Source organism: Rhyacophila brunnea, unplaced genomic scaffold (genome assembly GCF_057557595.1).
Source record: "Rhyacophila brunnea isolate RB1 unplaced genomic scaffold, BYU_Rbru_1.0 scaffold_1, whole genome shotgun sequence".
In the NCBI taxonomy this organism is placed as follows: Eukaryota; Metazoa; Arthropoda; class Insecta; order Trichoptera; family Rhyacophilidae; genus Rhyacophila; species Rhyacophila brunnea.
Genome location: NW_028232751.1, coordinates 38156810 through 38174982, shown reverse-complemented (window position 1 = coordinate 38174982; position 18173 = coordinate 38156810). Strand labels below are relative to the sequence as shown.

The 18173-nt window shown below is 33.1% G+C and overlaps 1 protein-coding gene and 1 long non-coding RNA gene across 9 annotated transcripts; one reads left to right on the top strand and one right to left on the bottom strand.

The window, feature by feature from the left end:
• Positions 1-9196: 9196 nt before the first annotated feature.
• Positions 9197-13799, bottom strand: LOC147079746 (uncharacterized). Its single transcript, XR_015070300.1, has 3 exons — positions 13603-13799; positions 11582-11671; positions 9197-11181 (listed from the first exon to the last, which is right to left on the bottom strand). It is a non-coding gene; the product is annotated as an uncharacterized LOC147079746 (long non-coding RNA).
• A 374-nt stretch (positions 13800-14173) lies between these two features.
• Positions 14174-16909, top strand: LOC147079745 (uncharacterized). Of its 8 annotated transcripts, none has more exons than XM_085943862.1 (4): positions 14174-14308; positions 14651-14723; positions 15043-15129; positions 15583-16909. In XM_085943862.1, the coding sequence occupies exons 3-4, from the start codon at positions 15049-15051 to the stop codon at positions 16204-16206; spliced, it is 705 nt and encodes a 234-aa protein (XP_085799988.1). In that variant the 5' UTR covers positions 14174-14308; positions 14651-14723; positions 15043-15048; the 3' UTR covers positions 16207-16909. The 8 variants fall into 8 exon arrangements, with proteins under 8 accessions (XP_085799988.1, XP_085799991.1, XP_085799997.1 ...); XM_085943865.1 differs by having other exon boundaries at positions 14174-14416; XM_085943871.1 differs by having other exon boundaries at positions 14174-14412; positions 15583-16901.
• The last annotated feature ends 1264 nt before the right edge of the window (positions 16910-18173 follow it).

Here is an 18173-nt window from a genome sequence, read left to right as displayed (position 1 = left end):
AAGTAAACCTTAACTGTTTGTTGACAAGTTATACATTCTTTCTAAAAAGAAAATAATTATATATATAATATTTTAAAATATATAAGTACATATTATTATATTCTGTATAACGCACCCCCAGAAGTATACTGTGGTATGTCAAAATCAGCCATTTTCCAGGATAGCCGAAACGAACTTTTTGAACCATGTCCATGTTTATGTAATGGCTCTACAATCTCCACTCCTCTCCATGTCCATTCTTCTTTGTAGAATTGGAAAAAAATATATCTTTCTAGTGGCATTAATATAATGATTAAGAAGACAGTATTTTTTGTAAAAAAAATAATTTTTGAGTTACTTCCTTGTTCTTCAGGGAAATGAAAATAAACTCTGGGCTCAACTGTCAAAATCAGTATTGTAACTCAGTGCTGCCACTTACTGAAAAATGAATTCCCAGAAGGACACTGGAGCAACTCAGTTACCTCAGTGTTCGGCTAGGGACTTGTTTTTTTGCTCTATAGATATTATAAGAAAGACAATGTCAAAATATCGGCGTTACTGGAGTGTTCTTCTCGATGTTTGACTCAATTTATTTAAAAGAAGACTGAAGTTAGGCGTATATCTTATTAAATATTTTTTAGAGATACGCTAGTGTTCTCCTGAAATAGAGAAAAAAATGTAATTGAACTGCATTCATAACTCAAAACAGCCAAATCAGACTTACGCCAGTGTACTTCTGGGGGTAATAAGGGTAGTAAGTCTAAGACCGAGTTCCGGATAGGGTAAAATTCTCAAGAAGTATTTGAATTTACGGCATTACTGTATGTGATGTTTGCTTCTTTCTCCCACGAATGAATATGACCAAGAATATATAATTAACACCCATCAAAACTCCATATTGTGGAGTCAGCCTGGATTGAGGAAAATAATCTATGAAGTATTTATGGAAAATTATCAATAACTACCTCAATTATAAAAATCAAAAATAATTTTATTAGACTGTTCATAGGTACATAAATATACTATTTACATAAAATGCGAAACATTTAGGACCTAAATGCTGTGTAAAGGTTAAAAGTGAAGACATTGGCTGGTAATTCTGAACAATCTTGTAGGAAAAATGTATGTCATTATGTACTAGTGTTTATATCCTGCTTCGATTGGAGGTTTTCCTTGGCGTTTGTATAGTTTTACTATACCATAATATCAATGTGTTAATAATATTATTCTCTTGTCCAAAATCTCAGACTATATAGTATATAGGTTTTCATTTTGCATCTACTCAGTTAGATTACATTATTCTTTCCCCAAAGATAATTTTTCTACCATTGACATAGACATTTTTTTTTGAATTATTGTGATCTACACGAAAATTTTTGGATTATCCGCTCATTACATTGTGCTATAAAATTGACCATGGGAGAAGCATTCATCACGGAAGTTAGTCCTTGTTAGGTACTCGTTATGGTGAAGACAAGGCAAATCAAGAATTGAATCTATAGGCGAATCGCTTGGAATCAATGGGACTGTGGGAACAAACACACTCTTGATAAATACTATCGGGTAAGTTTCCATCGATTGGCCTGGCCTAAATCCATACTTTTCATTTGTTGAAAATGATTAAGTTTTGCAGAAATCATTGTGTGCATTGTCAAGAACTTTTGCTGTAATAGAGATAACAGCTACCGACTTGTGATTCTCCATTGATGACTCTTTAGGTAGGGCCAGATTTACACATGGAGAGACCTTGTGCTAAAATGTATTCAGAGTCCAAAAAAAGGAAAGTATGCTGATAGTTTATGGATTTTTTCGATAAATTTTTAGGAGTCTGGAGGAACTGGGCTATAGTCCTTTTAGACCTATGGTAAATCCGATCCTGTCTGTAGCTACCTCTCTTATGTATTGGAGTAACCTTTGACATCTACCTGTAGTGCTATTGTAATATACCCTTAATAAATATAGGGACATTATACAGTTCTTAAGAGCGAGTTTTATTATGTAATACACCTAAAAACATCACCCTCATCAATTGGAAAATATCGATAAAATTGGCACCGTGAGATGGTTATCTTGATGTTGGGCTACGTACAGTTTCTTAATACTACAGTTGAACCCCGATCTACCGTTCTCATATAAATCGTTTTCCTGCAGGGATCGTTCATTTTTGAAAGTCCCGCCAAACACCAATTAGAACAAGGTTAAATAATAATCCCGCATTAACCGTCCCCCGATTTATCATTTTCCTCGATCTATCGTCTAAAATATTATCCCGATTGACCGTTTTTGCTGAATATTTTTCGTTTCGCTTTCGTAGAATTAATTATTTATGACACACATACAATTACAGACCTTTCAGTCGCGTCGCATCTCGTATCACGAAGTCGCAACTAAAATGCCTCCCATGAAGAAAACTGGAACTGTAGCTGAGAAACTGAAAATAATTCAAGGCGTCGAAAAAATCCAGGAGAAAAACGAGTTTTTTTTTATTTATTTTTTTGTATATCCCGCGTTTATCGTTTTTTTTCTAGGGTCCTGATACACCCCTGTTACAGGCGGGCTTCTCCCGGTGTAAAATAATCATTTAGTAGCTATAAGTCGAAACGTAACCCTGACCTCTAGAAACGGCTTCATAAAACATCTAATCTGATTCCTTGCTCAACCACGTAAGTATTTTTTTTTCATAGGTAAAGGGGTGTGAAAATCACATATTGGGCGGAGGTGTAATTAAGATAAATTTAATTTAATTTAAAAAGTATAAATGATGATGGATGAAAGCGATAATTTTAAGACTAAATATAAGTATTTAAATATAATAAATTTTGCCGCGCATTGTGCGTGAAATCCTCGCGCGCCGGCGCCAGGGTCAGGCTCGTGATTCGCCGAATCAAAGATCACGCGATAAAATTTGGCCAATCACGAGAGTCCTTTTTGCTGGACGGCGTCGGTACGCGAAATTTTAAAAAAAGAAAAAAAAAATTAGTAAGCGTCCCCTTTCCGACATATACGGACCTGCGTAACTAATTGTTAAAACAAAATATGTAAACGTTTAAAGAAAATGTAAAATATAAGAAGACCACGTTACGAGCACGAAAGACCGTGTTTTATTTATACTCCAACCGTTTGAATTTCTCTTTTTTGTGAATCCGGGGTTCGATGGACTCCTGAGCTAGCCGCTGGAACCCCGGGGATCTCAGTCCCTTGAAAATCGTAGAATCGGGGTTTCACTGTACATGCATAATAACATTATTATTATATTGCATAAAAAGATCTAATGAGCCACTCCATGTCTAGCCACCTCTTCGCCCTTCCAATAAGTAAACCCACTATTCTTTCTTAATGATTTAACATAATACCAAAACAATTTGAGATAATGTTAAATCATTAAGAAGGTTCTGGGCGAAATGAGATAAATTGATATAGGCATACGGTTTAATGTTGTCAATCACGTTACTTCTTGGAATGAATACCCAGCAATATTTTGACAAAACGTCGCTGTAGGATTGGTTTGTCGAATAGACCAAAAGTCAAATGTTCAGGAGACGAAAAACAAATTTGATTATCCTATATTTAAATACACGAAGGTATTTAAATTGTTGTTTTTACAGCATATGAATGCTGTTTTCATTACAAAGCAATTTAACCCTTAACCAGGTAATGGTAATATGCTTCCCACATACAATTTGGCTGTGTTTTATCGGGCATTGGTTTTATTTTACCCACTATCAGTCAAAATTCAACAACGAATATATTGCCTATGACTCAAACATAATGAAGTGTGAATCGGAATGCGTCTGCGAGTTTGACGGTTAGTTGTTTTACATGTCTCGACTTGTACGTGCGTTTTTAGAGCAAAGCAGTTAAGTAATATCATAATGTCGAAAAAACACAATATCAGTCGCAATATTTTTTTTTATTTGGTAGATTATGATGAGTTATTCTCCTATATTTGTATTACAATTATGTAAAATAATTTATATTTTGTGAAATATAATGCATGGACTTATGTGGGGATTATACCACCTTTGCCCGTTGTCGTTTAATATTTTTATTACCATGAAACTAAAAAATCCCTATATAAGCCAAATGGAAATTGAAAACATTATATAAGCAAGGAACATAACCTAACCTAACCTAAAGCAAAAGAAGGAACGTTCAGACGATACAGGTTTTGTAGTACAAGACAGGTCCAAATATCAATGCAAAATCTGCAAAGTGCCCTGTGTGTAATTCCGTACATGGAAGATTTCCATACAGACAATAATTAATAATAATTAATATTTTTTCCATTTTCTCGATTTTGATTGATTGTAATAAATGTACCAAAAAAATTGCTTGTTTTATTTTGAAAAATGTCAGGCTGTGGTAATATACATCCCACAATCTACTTGTTAAAGCTTTCTCTTACCAGGCAATGGGAAAATCGTTCCCACCTAGTTTTTTAGTAGTTTTCTTAGACCTACTGAATTTTTCATAAGTACATATAATTCACAAATAAATAAAGGTTATATTTCATAGGAATTATAATTATTGCTCTTGTAAATTCCTGGGGCCTGGTTAAGGGTTAAAGAAAAGGATGGTTCTGGTCCATTTAGATACAAAAAATCATTCTGCATTCAAAGGTTGATTTCGACATAAACGGATATTCGACAAACCAATTCTATAGCAACGAAAAATCATCAGCAAAAATAAAAATCAGGCCGATCACAAAACATCACTTTCCGTCCATTCATTAAAGCTTCTCTTAGGTTTATGCAATTTTGAGAATATCGTCATCCATCATAACTTTATTGTAGATAATGTCAGTAAACTCAAAATGAGATATTTCTCTCGTCGGATAATTTTGTTGTTCTGTTGCCAAGGTTACCGATTGAACGGAGTGTCCATAAATTAAAATGTTGAATATATTATGGTAACTTCAAAAATCTTATGAATTAAACCACACAAACACTTGAAAATAGATATTGTGTTGATCCAAATTTTAGCTAAGGAATCTTCATTCAGGCCGTTGTATCAAAAGAAAAAGTGTCAGTAGGTATCGTATTGGTGCCAAAGTATTTTCACTCACAAGTATTGAGAGAAAAGTATCAATAGTTACATATCAGATGAATGAGCGGTTCGATTTGTCCGAGAGCTTTTTTAAGATTCACCAAGGCTAAAGTAAGTATCAAAATATTTTAAAATTCTTGTTCATAGAGCTCTGAACATCAGAGCCGATTGATACCAGTGAACCGAGAGACCCAGCGGTAGGTGACTTTGACTGCAGTCACTGACATGTTTTATGTTGACACCGATCCTAATAGGATCATATGGGCATCCACAGAGTAGAGGTTTGTATTAACAGATTTTTTTACGAGAAAACAATATGTATACTTGCCAGACCCAGGATTCGAACCTGAGACCCACGACGTGATAGTCCAACGCTTGAGCCGCGCGGCCACCGTGGGTGTGATGATAATTTGTCATTCAATAAAATGCTTAGATAAAGTGGCAATGTCTCTTATGGTACTCATGGTCCCCACATCATGAAACGGGCCTCCAGGCCAGATTTTTTAACGCCTCCCCTACCTATCGCTATTCGTGTATTTTTAGCGATTGTTTAACGTAACACATCGAATTATAGCGTTGTTGAGTATCAACACACAACAACCAAAAATAGCATTGCACAACCTTATATTTTAAAATGGTAATAATCCCGAAATAAAGTAGCGCCGCAAGCGACTTTTTATTATTAGAGCAAATTTAAGATGTGTATTTATCTGGTCGACCAGCTACGCCAGGCCCCCCTTGAGCCCGGTCCCCTAGGCTAGAGTCCTGTCAGCCCCCCCTTGTGGGGGCCATGATGGTATTACCCATGAGGATGACCTTGATCTAACAACAGCACTACATTTAGAAGAGGCTTCAATTTTATTCAGCTCATAAGAGAGAGTCAGGACACAGCTATTTTCAAAGTCTTCTAGCCATTAAGCAGTTGCAAAAGAGCCAACCTTTTTACTTGGCGCGACCCTTGGAGCATCATGTAAAATCTCGGTGAATCCCTGCATTATTAAGAGGGGGCTCAAGAGAAGGAGATTGAAATATAATCTAGTATAAAAAGGACATTGGCGTCGTTAGGACGTTTAGATCGATATTTTCGCAAAAATCACTAATCATCGGAGATTTTATTTAAAAAAAAAAAAATATTATTGGTTTTGTCGGCCGTCTTACACATTATTACTTGATAAACAACTGCACGTGTCCGCCGATCAGAAAACAGGGCTGTCAAAATATTATATGGATTAATATTTTTAAAATGTTAATTTCGTCATAGTTTTTAATCAAACCTGTAAGTACATACTGATAACTTGGGTGGATATCGTAGCAAACATACTATTGATATATCTACGGGTATATTATTATTATTACCTAATTCAAATTGACCATAGGTTGATACTCAAATACTATTATAGTACCTATGTTAATGATTTCGAAAAAATAATACGATGGTACCTATATAATCCATATCAATTATTTGAAAACATTACATTTGCATGTAGGTACACGCATAATATAGTGAAAAGGTCAGATACCTGTTTAATTTGCAAGATAACATCAAAATTTGTATATACTTACCTAAATGAAGAATGACATTCATGAGTGAGCACGGCTCAAAGCTTGGAAAATGTGTTTTTTTTCAATTTGAAAATATTTTAATTGTGTATTATTTTATTACAGATTCATAATACATTATATAACTAATAGAACATACTGTTTTTTCTATAAATAAAAAAGACTGGAAGGAATATATTATTGTGTCACGGCAATCTAGAAAGACCGGAAAATATGGCCAACAATGCATGATACACAAACATAAAATACACAAAATTACCTATTTAAGTTTACCGCACACGTGCAGACCACGCGATATTTGTTTACGCAAAGTCGTCGCTTTCCAAAATGGCGAATTTGGTTGCCAGTTTTTATGGCGATGAATCAGTATGTTCCTTCCTGTCTTTTTTATTCGTAGGTTTGTTTACTATGTACACCAAGAAATTTCCATTTATAAAATCGGAAATGAGTCTTGGAATATAATGCAACTAAAACTGGAAAAATTCTATCATGGGTGTTTACTTCTTGAATTAGTTGACCCCAGAAACAACACGATAAGTATGATAATTATCGTAAAATTTATCGAGATTGTCGCGAGACATGTTGCCAGTGTGGACCCGGCATTAGATGCACAAAACTTGAATAAAATATATTATAAATAAAATTTAAAAAGTACAAAATAATTAATTGCGTCGACAGCCCTGGCGTCATTTTTTATACGCCCGCCAGTCGGATGGACTAATAAAAAAATAATGTGTCTAGTGACTGTATGTAAATAATTATTTTTAGGCACTCATGATATAAATTATTTCGCCCATTGGCTTTACATAAAATAATGGTACTACCTACCACTTGTTTCACTAGTATAAAAGTGAAGTTGCTCAGGCAATAAAAAGTCACTTTCTTTTTATAATAGGCAGACACTAAATTCTACGTTTTAAAAAATATGCATTAGAATTAAACAATACCTATTATTTTTAATACGTAGGTCCTAAACATTACAAATAAACACTATTAATTAGTAATGTTTTTTGGATAGCACATGAAATAAAAATGTAGGTAGATATGTATTTCAACATCCTTCGTATGTTTAGTTATCGGACAATTTCAGGTTAAAAAGTTATTAATATATTATTAAGTTTATATCGCGGCTAACACATAATCAAAAAAGTTATCATATCAGTTGCAATACTTCCCACCAAAGAACTGATAAACATATTAAATTTAGTAACATTTATTAGAAAGTACTATTTTTTGGTCACCCCATAGCTTCACTTTACAAGCTTCACTTGGAGGGAGTTTATTGAGACAAACATTGGCGGCAACCCTTAGTTAATATACATTATACCTACAAGGAAATATTATAAGACGATATTCGTTTGTGGTACATTTTTAAAATGACACTTGTATGGGAACTGCTCATCTAGTAGTATATCAATGGCTTCGACAGTGTTTATGATTTAAATTTAATTAAGAGAACATTATTATTACTTTAGACCAAAGCATTGTCGGCGACCTTTGAATATTACCAGTAGAGCAACAATTCCGGACCACATGTATAAAAATCATATTTTCAATTCTCAAGGGCATTTCTGTAGAGCGTCCCCTTAAGGGATTTAGAATCAGCCTTGCAAATTGAAAATATGATTTTTTTACATGTGGTCCATAATAACTGGTCTACTAGTTAATTATATATTAGTAGAATATAACAAAGGTACCGACAGTATTGAACCACGCCAGGGCTGTCGAAGACGTCTTACTTATTCTTATGATAAGTTGTTTTTAATTGTGTGCAATTTGGCGAAAAAATATAATATATACAGTTGCTTACCATTCGGTTATCCAATGAGCTGGGTTTTGTTTAATCTTCTGCCGACATCCTACAGTTTTATGTTATATCTTGCCCATCTCGCGTAAGGCTATCTGATATTATAAAAGTCACACAGTACAACAGTGTTTAAATCTAATATGTAATTGCACAGGTTTAATTAATAACTATAACGAATTTAACATTTTAATGATTTACCTATGTTTTATATCAACTTAATAGCAATTTTAATGATACAAGATACATATTACGATATACTCAAAATACATATTACGATATACTTGATATACTCAGATACTACAGATATACAGATAATATGTGAAATATTTTGATAAGCAAAAAAATAAGAACAATACAAAAATAACATAACATAATCAGCTAGTCTTTTCATACATATTTTAGATGAATGTTGTATGCCGTTTGACGCTTGGAAATATGTAATTATTCCACCTGTACAGTAAGCTATTTTTAACTTTAAATTTGTAACCCTTTTAAAACGTATCATTAGATTGATATTATTTTGACAGCCTTGTATTCCTTCGGCCGGCATCAGGTTACGTCGCATACATGTTTGAAGGTAATAATAGTAATAATAATAATGATTATTCATTCGACCGAGAATTGTAATTAATAATTATTGCCATATATAGCCCAGTTCATAGACTAATATACTTTTATAGATCCGCCACTCAGGGATACCAACTGGTTCAAAGTTGTCTCTCTCTCTCACAACTTGGTGTAGCTGGCGGGCTTTTTTTAAATAATCTGTTGCATTGTAATATGGTAATAAAAAGTCAAAAAATTGATAAGTATTATTTTTATTGCAGAAATATAAATGTACAACAAAAAATAATATTACATAGCATGATAAATTAATAATATTGCAGACATGGTATATAATATCACATATTACATTATCACAAAACCATGAAAAATATAAATTTTATCAAATACAATGAAATTGTGAATTACATTAGGATTTTACATATTTCAATTAATTCAAAAAACTGATTATTGTTCTCTGATCAACAGCATTTAATGATCATAATTCAATTAGGATTTAGTCGTCAGAATCCCAATTTCAACAGTTGAATAATGATTATACAGACATATAATAATTATACAGCTGGTTGGAAATTATACAATTAATTTGGTATGTACTTAAGTATTATTAATTGCATGTTATCGTCATGAAAAGATTATATTTTAAATTCTCAGAATTAATGATTTTGTATTAGCAGAGATAAATTACTATTTTTCATTAGTTTGTTTGATTAAAACCTCAATAACTGAAAAAAACCGATTATTGAAAATGCCATGTTTAATTTATATTGCATTTAAGGGTTTATTGGCTTAAAAAAATAGCTGTATTATTTTAAATGGGAATTATAAATTAAATCATCATTTAATTACAAGATTGGTTTGTCACTCACTACATAAATTCGATATTTTGACATTAATATGCAATGATTCGAACTGAAAAAAGCTGTAATTGTTTTAAACATTTTTATTGATTAATTTGTTAATTTAGATATCAGAAAATGAGAAATTAATCAATTTTATTAAAAATTTGGATGTATGAAATTCTTAAAAGGAAACGTAAAACTTGTGTTATTCTCACTGCTATATTATTTTATGCAAATCCACATATAAATAACAGAATTCTTTACGATTATCGATTACGATCAACATTACGATTTGTTTTAACTATCTCAACTGTAAAAGCTCGACCATTTTACTCGTCTGTTAGTCAGTAGCGAAGCATAGACAAATCGGATGATTCATTGTCCTCAGACTTTTCGCTCGCCTGCGCCTGCATTAGCATAAATTAAGAAAAAGACAATTCAAAATAAATTACTGTAAATTGGTTACATATCTTTTTAGATATATATTAGTTCTTTGCTGTACAATGTTTGTAAATAAAATGATTCCACAAAATGTATATAAACCCAAAAATTCTTAATTATCAACTTATTTTTAAAAGCATCTAGGTACAACTGTATTTAGAGTCGAGTTAAAATTAAGAGCGTTCACAAGTTTTGCAGGAGACAAAAACATCATGGTTATTATAGAAATATATACAAACATAAATGGTTATGGAGTTTAATCATCCATGGTTTAACAATGTTAGATTTTTTATAGAATTACATCATTTGCAAGACGGGTAAATATTAACAACGGCCACTAGATGGCATTGAAAGTCAATTTTCGATTAAAATGGAGTCACTTTTTTCTAGTTTCATCGACGAATATATTATACAATGAAATTTGTGAATTACGTTAAGATTTTACATTATTTCAATTACTCCAAAAAACTGATTATTATTCTCTGATCAATAGCTTTTAAAAATCATAATTCAATTAGGATTTAGTCGTCATAATTCAAATTTCAACAGTTTAACAATGATGATACAGACATATTATAATAATTATACAGCCGGTTGGAAATTATATAATTAATTTGGTATGTACTTAAGTATTATTAATTGCATGTTATCGTCACGGGTTTATCGGCATAGAAAAATGGCTATATTGTTCTAAATTAAATTATAAATTAAATTATCATTTAATTACAAGATTAGTCTGTCAATCACTACGTAAACATCTAGAGCGGGTTTAGCGATTGATATATTATTATGTATATTTATTTATCCAATCTTCAGAGGTTATTTTATAACCCAACACAAGCGTATTTGCTTTAAAATATCAGAGAAAGTATTCTGCCTTGGGGGTGAGTTGATCAACACAAGGGACACCAAGACGCGCTAAGATGCAGCCATATGTTTTATCTGAAACATCATAAAACAATGTATTATTTACTTATAATTATTACAGTATATGTTTTATTTTTCAGTTTTGTATAGTTTGTCATGGTAACGGCCCATTACTTATAATCAGATCAGTATAAAATGGCTGTAAAGCCTGAAGTCACATAAAAAATTGTTACCCATTTAATCAATTTAAAACAAGAGCTATGATGTTTTTGAGAACACCAAATGTAATGTGTATACATTATAATTTAATTCTTATTCTTGCAAGTCGGTTCCAGTCAATTTAGCACCTTGTGAACCTACCAATTGATGTAGGTAAGTATTGATATTTTTTAGTTGTGTGGATAGGATCGATTTGTGTCAATCAGCACTAGTAATTATGTACTTCAAGGCAACTAAAAACTTAAAAATTACTCACGCTTCTCTTTCTGAACAGTTGAAGTGCTAGACGTCTCCAACTGAGGCTCTTGCTGCATCGTTAGGGTTCCTGGCGATTCTGCACGTTCAGCTGAAATCGTGCAATATTCACCATCGTTAGTAATCGTTGAAGAACAGTTTACCATACCTAACAAATCGAGGAGAATTGAAATAAAGTTTGTGTCCACAGATTCATTATAACTTGTGTATACAGAATGGATCACACGAGTATATAACATTATAGCTCCATGTGCATGGATTTACCGGCACCAATAGTACATCCACGTTGGCCGCGCGGCTTAAGCGTCAGCCTATAGTGTTGTGGGTCCCAGGTTCGAATCCTGAGTCTGACAAGTACACATATTTTTTTTCAATTTGTGTATGAGTTGGAGTATGGACCTAATAGGTTGAGCAAGTGGCTGATATCCATTTCTCGTAAAAACAACTTCTGTTAATACAAACCTCCACCCTGTGGAGGCCCATATGATCCTATTAGGATTGGACATGGTCGAAGATAGTGTGTAAACTAAAATATCCCAATAATAACCGTTTACACCTAAAAGTGCTGACTGTCCCGCTAATCTCATTCTTCGAGCGTAAGCGAGACGCGATGTTGTCAATGTATGGTGCCATTTAACAGGTTGTGAAAATGGTAAACGTCAAAAATGCCCTGCGTCGCCGTGTAATTAGTATTATTTCAGGCAGATTCGCCACTTTCTTTCAACTGGCTATGCGTATCCGCCATGCAAGTCCCAACTACTGCGTTATGTAGGTACATTATTTAAAAATATTACTCACAAAATGAAAATCACATCCGACGATGCATAGGTACATATAAAAGTCGCATCTAATTCTTTTTTATGGCTACCGCTGAGTCGTAGGTACCCACTGTAAAAATATTTCTGTATTCTTCTCTGGGGCTCTATGTTAGAACTTGCGAGTCGTGTGAAACGTCGTAGTTATTCGCGAAAGTGACGTAGGTTATCGAAATAAGGCATGTCGAAACTTATCACTACCTGAATTAGTCATAATCTGTGTCGACATTATTGCCCATACCAAAGGGTACTCGTGACCAGAGACGGCCATACGACTTGAGTCACTCTCTCTCTCTCTCACTTTGATGTCTCGCTCCGATACGTAGGTAGTTTAGTTTAGAACTGTCAAAAATGAGAGACTAAGCTGCGATCGGATATTATTATCTTATCTTTACCCGCGAGAATAATTACATATTATTATTTTATATTTCGCCAAAGCACTGCTATATATTTGTATCGTTCACCCAAATATTTTAAAAGATGTCAATCCCAGAAATAGTTACTTTTGCTTCAGTTTTAGGATCACGTAATCATCCGCGAAACAGATCAAATAATCATGCTAACTTATCTGAAAATGCTTTTTTACTCAGTGATGCACTATTTATACGTAATTTTCGGTTAAACAAAGAGCTTGTGAGATATATTTTACAAATTCTCACGCCATATAGGTTTATTATCGTAAGTTTAATGTTACTACTTACCTACAAGCGTGAAGAGTTTACAATGCGAAAAAATGAATATGGTTGTATAGATTAAAATTAATCAAAGACATAGAAGATGTATGTTATATTTTGACACATTATTACGTTTATAATATTATATCCATGGAGAATTAAAAAGTCGTAGGTAGGTATAATGTTGAGACGGACATAACCTCACCTACCTCATTTCAATTAAGATCACTTAATTGAAACCTCTCCATTCTTTTGCTACTTTTGCACGACGAAGGACGTGAATTCATGTACATATTACCCGATTTCCATGTTTATTTTGATATTTCGTTTCGTATGTGACAGTGACCTTGAAAATCAAAACGTCAAAATGAATGAGTTCGCTGACGGAAAGAACACGGCATTACCAATTTATAAACAATAAAGATGCCGAATTATTATATTACCTATTCACAATGTTACTTAATACTCTGTTATCTTGAGTTCAATTAATTATGTTAATGTTTTATAATGGTTTGTAATGAATAAATACCTACATAAAAATAAATGTTATTGAAGACACTGTGTTTATTTTGTTAAATCTTGTTTTACAGTGTAATAATATTATATGGTTTCGCATTTATGTAAGGTTATATTCTACGTACATATATCTATATCATATTATACTAAATCAATCGAATATTGTAGGAATTATACACAAACATAACCAACAAAAATATTGATTTCGTTTGACATTTCATTTTTGACGTTTCATCTTGTACCATAGACACCGATTTTCTCGGTTTTGGCGATGTTGCCAACTAGTCACTCGCGAGTTAAAATAGTCCATAGCGAGTGGCTTCAAAAATAGGTATTATCGTATACGGTATGAAACGGGCGATACTAACTTGTCATACCACACGGTTTTCGACCATACGACTCGCAAGTTCTAACATACCCGCCCTGCAGCCCGAATTCGTAACTATCGACTCGTGTGGTCGACAACCGTGTGGGATGACAAGTTAGTATCACCCGTTTCATGCCGTATACGATAATACGTATTTTTGAAGCCACTCGCTACGGACTATTTTAATTCGCGAGTGACCAGTTGGCAACATCGCCAAAACCGAGAAAATCGGTGTCTATGGTACAAGATGAAACGTCAAAAATGAAATGTCAAACGAAATCATTATTTTTGTTGGTTATGTTTGTGTATAATTCCTACAATATTCGATTGATTTAGTATTTATGATATAGATATATGTACGTAGAATATAACCTTACATAATTGCGAAACCATATGATATTATTACACTGTAAAACAAGATTTAACAAAATAAACACAATGTCTTCAATAACATTTATTTGTATGTAGGTATTTATTCATTACAAACCATTATAAAACATTAACATAATTAATTGAACTCAAGATAACAGAGTATTAAGTAACATTGTGAATAATATAATAATTTGGCATCTTTATTGTTTATAAATTGGTAATTGTCGTGGACGACACCTAACTTATTCATTTTGACATTTTGATTTTCAATGTCACTGTCACATATGAAACGAAATATCAAAATAAACATGTAAATCGGGAAACAGGAACACGAATTTACGTCCTTCGTCGAGCAAAAGAAAGGAGAAGCTTCAATAAAGTGATCTTAATTGAAATTAGGTAAGGTTATGTCCATCTCAACATTACACCTAGGTATCTACCACTTTTGTTTTCTCTATGGATATAATATTATAAACGTCAAAATATAACATACATCTTCTGTCTTTGATTCATTTTAAGCTATACAACACCCATATTTATTTTTTCGGATTGTAAACTCTTCAGGCTTGTAGGTAGTAACATTGAATTTACGATGAAATAGTCGCCGGGAACTCCTGTGAAATCAAAATACCTACTATATAGTAAACGCGACGCAAAAATTACATCATTCGTTTCCTTTATCCAGTCTGGTAAGGTTACGTTTTTCTATTTTTTTCAGGTCAAGATGGAAAGAAAACCATATTGTAGTGCGATAACTTTGAATGCGATTCCGGGCTCAAATAAAGACTGGAAGCATTGGAGAAAGGTGAGTACCCACTACCCAATACTATACATATGCTATAAGTACTAACTTAATATATTTTGAGTGCCCAGCAGTGATTCATTAATATAAAAATACAACGGAGGCACGATCGAACTGTGGTCGGTGTAATACCGATAATTTGTGGTTTGGTATTTCATAATTATTCAAACAGCGTTCAATGTGCGTTTAATTTTTTGGGTTTTATGAAAGGGTGTCACAAGTATTATAAGGTCGAATACCCGTACTAGTAAAATCATGGAAACAGCTGTGTATATTTATAATGGGCCTCTTTAAAGTTAATTTATCTCAAGTTGACGCATGGTGTAGTTAAATTATACCAACCTTTTAGTTTGTACGCGTTTGGTTATTTGTTCGGGGTCTTTCATTGTTGACACGCCTTAACTTGACAGATGATATAGGTGAAGGTGTGTTTAACTAATGGTTAATAATTTGCAGACATGGCACGATATACGGAATAATACGAAAGGGAAGCAAGCCGCAATAATCAGAGACTCGACTGCTACAGGAGGCGGACCTTCAACTGCCCAAGTTTTAACCGGAATAGATCTGCAAGTATTGGAATTCGTACATCCGACATCCGTCCGAGGCCTAGATGAAGTACCGGAGTCAATGATTGAGAATCCAGATGACGATACCATTGAGGAGTTGGCCGTGCCAACATCACAGCGTAGGGTACAGGTGGCAGCGCCAGAATATTTGCATGTTTCAGAGGTAGTAGGCCCACCGTGTCTACCACGTAACAAGGCGTCAAACTTAAAGGCAATGTGTGACATTGGCAAAAAACACATGGAAATATTGGATAAATTTCAGCAAGATACGTTGAAAATGAAGGAGATGAAATTAAACGAGGTGTGCAACACGCACAGCACGTTCTGTACGTTGCTTCGGGAGATGTTGGACACACAATCCCGTAGTACTGTCGCGCTTGAGTCAGCTCTAAATATGGCTCAAGATGTCATAAATGACAATAGAACAGCATCTCGCGAACTGATTGCATCAAATTTACGTATAGCTACGGCATTAGAATCGATAGCAAATTTTATTTCGTCGAGCGATTAGACCAACACAGATATTATTAATAATTTACCTTTCAATCTCTACCTTGGATGGTAGGTTGACTTTGCACAAACACATTTACTTAATGGATTTTGCTATTTCTAATTCTTCACTTGTCCTTGTTGATTTTGTGTCAATTTATTAATTTTTCTTTATTACAGACTTAATGGTGAGTATGGTTTAACGAATCAATTGATTCATTTTAAAAACTGGCGTTGTCACCTATAAACTTATTATTTTTAATATTATGTAGGTACTTATTTATTCAGTTTCATAACCTTTGCAAGCATCACTCAATATTATTTTAGCAGATTATGATGAGCACACATTTAACTACTTTGTTACATAAAAGTTTTATTATTGAAATATGCAATAATTAACATCAATTAGTTAATAAATCAAATATAAAAAAAAATCTAAAATCCATTTCAGATGCATAAAAATATTAATCATACTGCGGGTTACGTTGGAGCCTCTATTAGACAGGGCTGTTTATATAATATTTGCTACATGCTAATCTGATTTCAGGTTAATCATATTTTCCACTTGATATTATATACATGGAGTGATATAACTCCTGGAAGATATGCCAATGTCGGTCGAAGATTCTGGATTAACCCGCCGAATGGGTGATGTATCAATAATGTAGGCCCGACAAAGGAAAGTCCATGTAAATGTATTTACTACCTTCATTTTTCCTTATTATAAATAAAAATTATTAAATTAATAGGTATAGTCAAGTTGGTAAACTTGCGTTAATTACTGGTTGGACATTTTCCTTCGTCGGGGAACCTTAACGAGTTTGGTCACCAAAACACTATTGAAAGATTTTATGGATAAACTGATTAAGTATTGCTAAAGAAACATAGAACATTGATTTAATGTTGTTATAATAATTTAATAAGACATTTTTATTCAGATTCCATATTGTCTTTATAATGCTTTCGTGACTTGCATTACCTCAAGGGTCAACATGGAAACATGCTCTTGTTAGTTATAACATTTTTAATACAAAATATAGTCTAAAGTCTTATGTAATCGAAGATATGGATGTGTAACTGATATAATATTGCAGATAGTCTATGATTGCAGCTTTATAGTTTATTCATAATAAATGTATAACCTATATTTTTTACGGCCCAACGGTGGCCGATGGCGGCTAATGCGTCAGCTTATAATGTGGTGGGTCCCTGGTTCGAATCCTGGGTCTGGCAAATACACATTGTTTTTCATCATGTGTTTGTTTGGAGTCGGAATATTCATAGGTAGAACAAATGGATAACATCCGTTTCTTGTAAAAGAAAAAAAAACTGTTAATACAAACCAAAAAGGTCCATATGATCTTCGGATCAGACATGGTCCAAAAAAACTTATAATTACATTAGACTGGAATGGCATTGAGTTTTGCTTGATCCAGTGGATTTTTTACTTAGTAGAGATTATGAAATAAACAATAATTTTTTCTAATATAATTTTCATGCAATTGTCAGGCTCTCAAGATATTCTAAAACCAACTCAGCTTAATTGTGTATATTTCTAATCAACTATAATGTCTATAGAAACATGATGAAAGCCAATCAATTCAATGGGTCGTGGATAAATATTTTTGGGTTGATATTGTAATTTTATGTAAATTCAAGAAGTCAACTACCTAATTTTTTGCATGATTCTAGATTCACTGATGTAAGCAGATGGAATTTTTCTACTCGGCGCTTGTAGCTCTACAGAGGACTGGTGCAGCCGACTCTTCACTGATTCATGGACATTCTAGTTTTAAAAGCAATGCATTGTAATTAAATATATTATGTATGCAGAGCGTACATGACTGAGGTTTAAACCATGATTTTTTGAATAAAAAATAATGCTTTGGGAAAATTGCCTTTATATAATTATTTTCTTACCCTCCAATTCCATTGAATGTCAATCATAATAATCAAGTAAATAATTTATTCAAAACAGTTTTTTACACA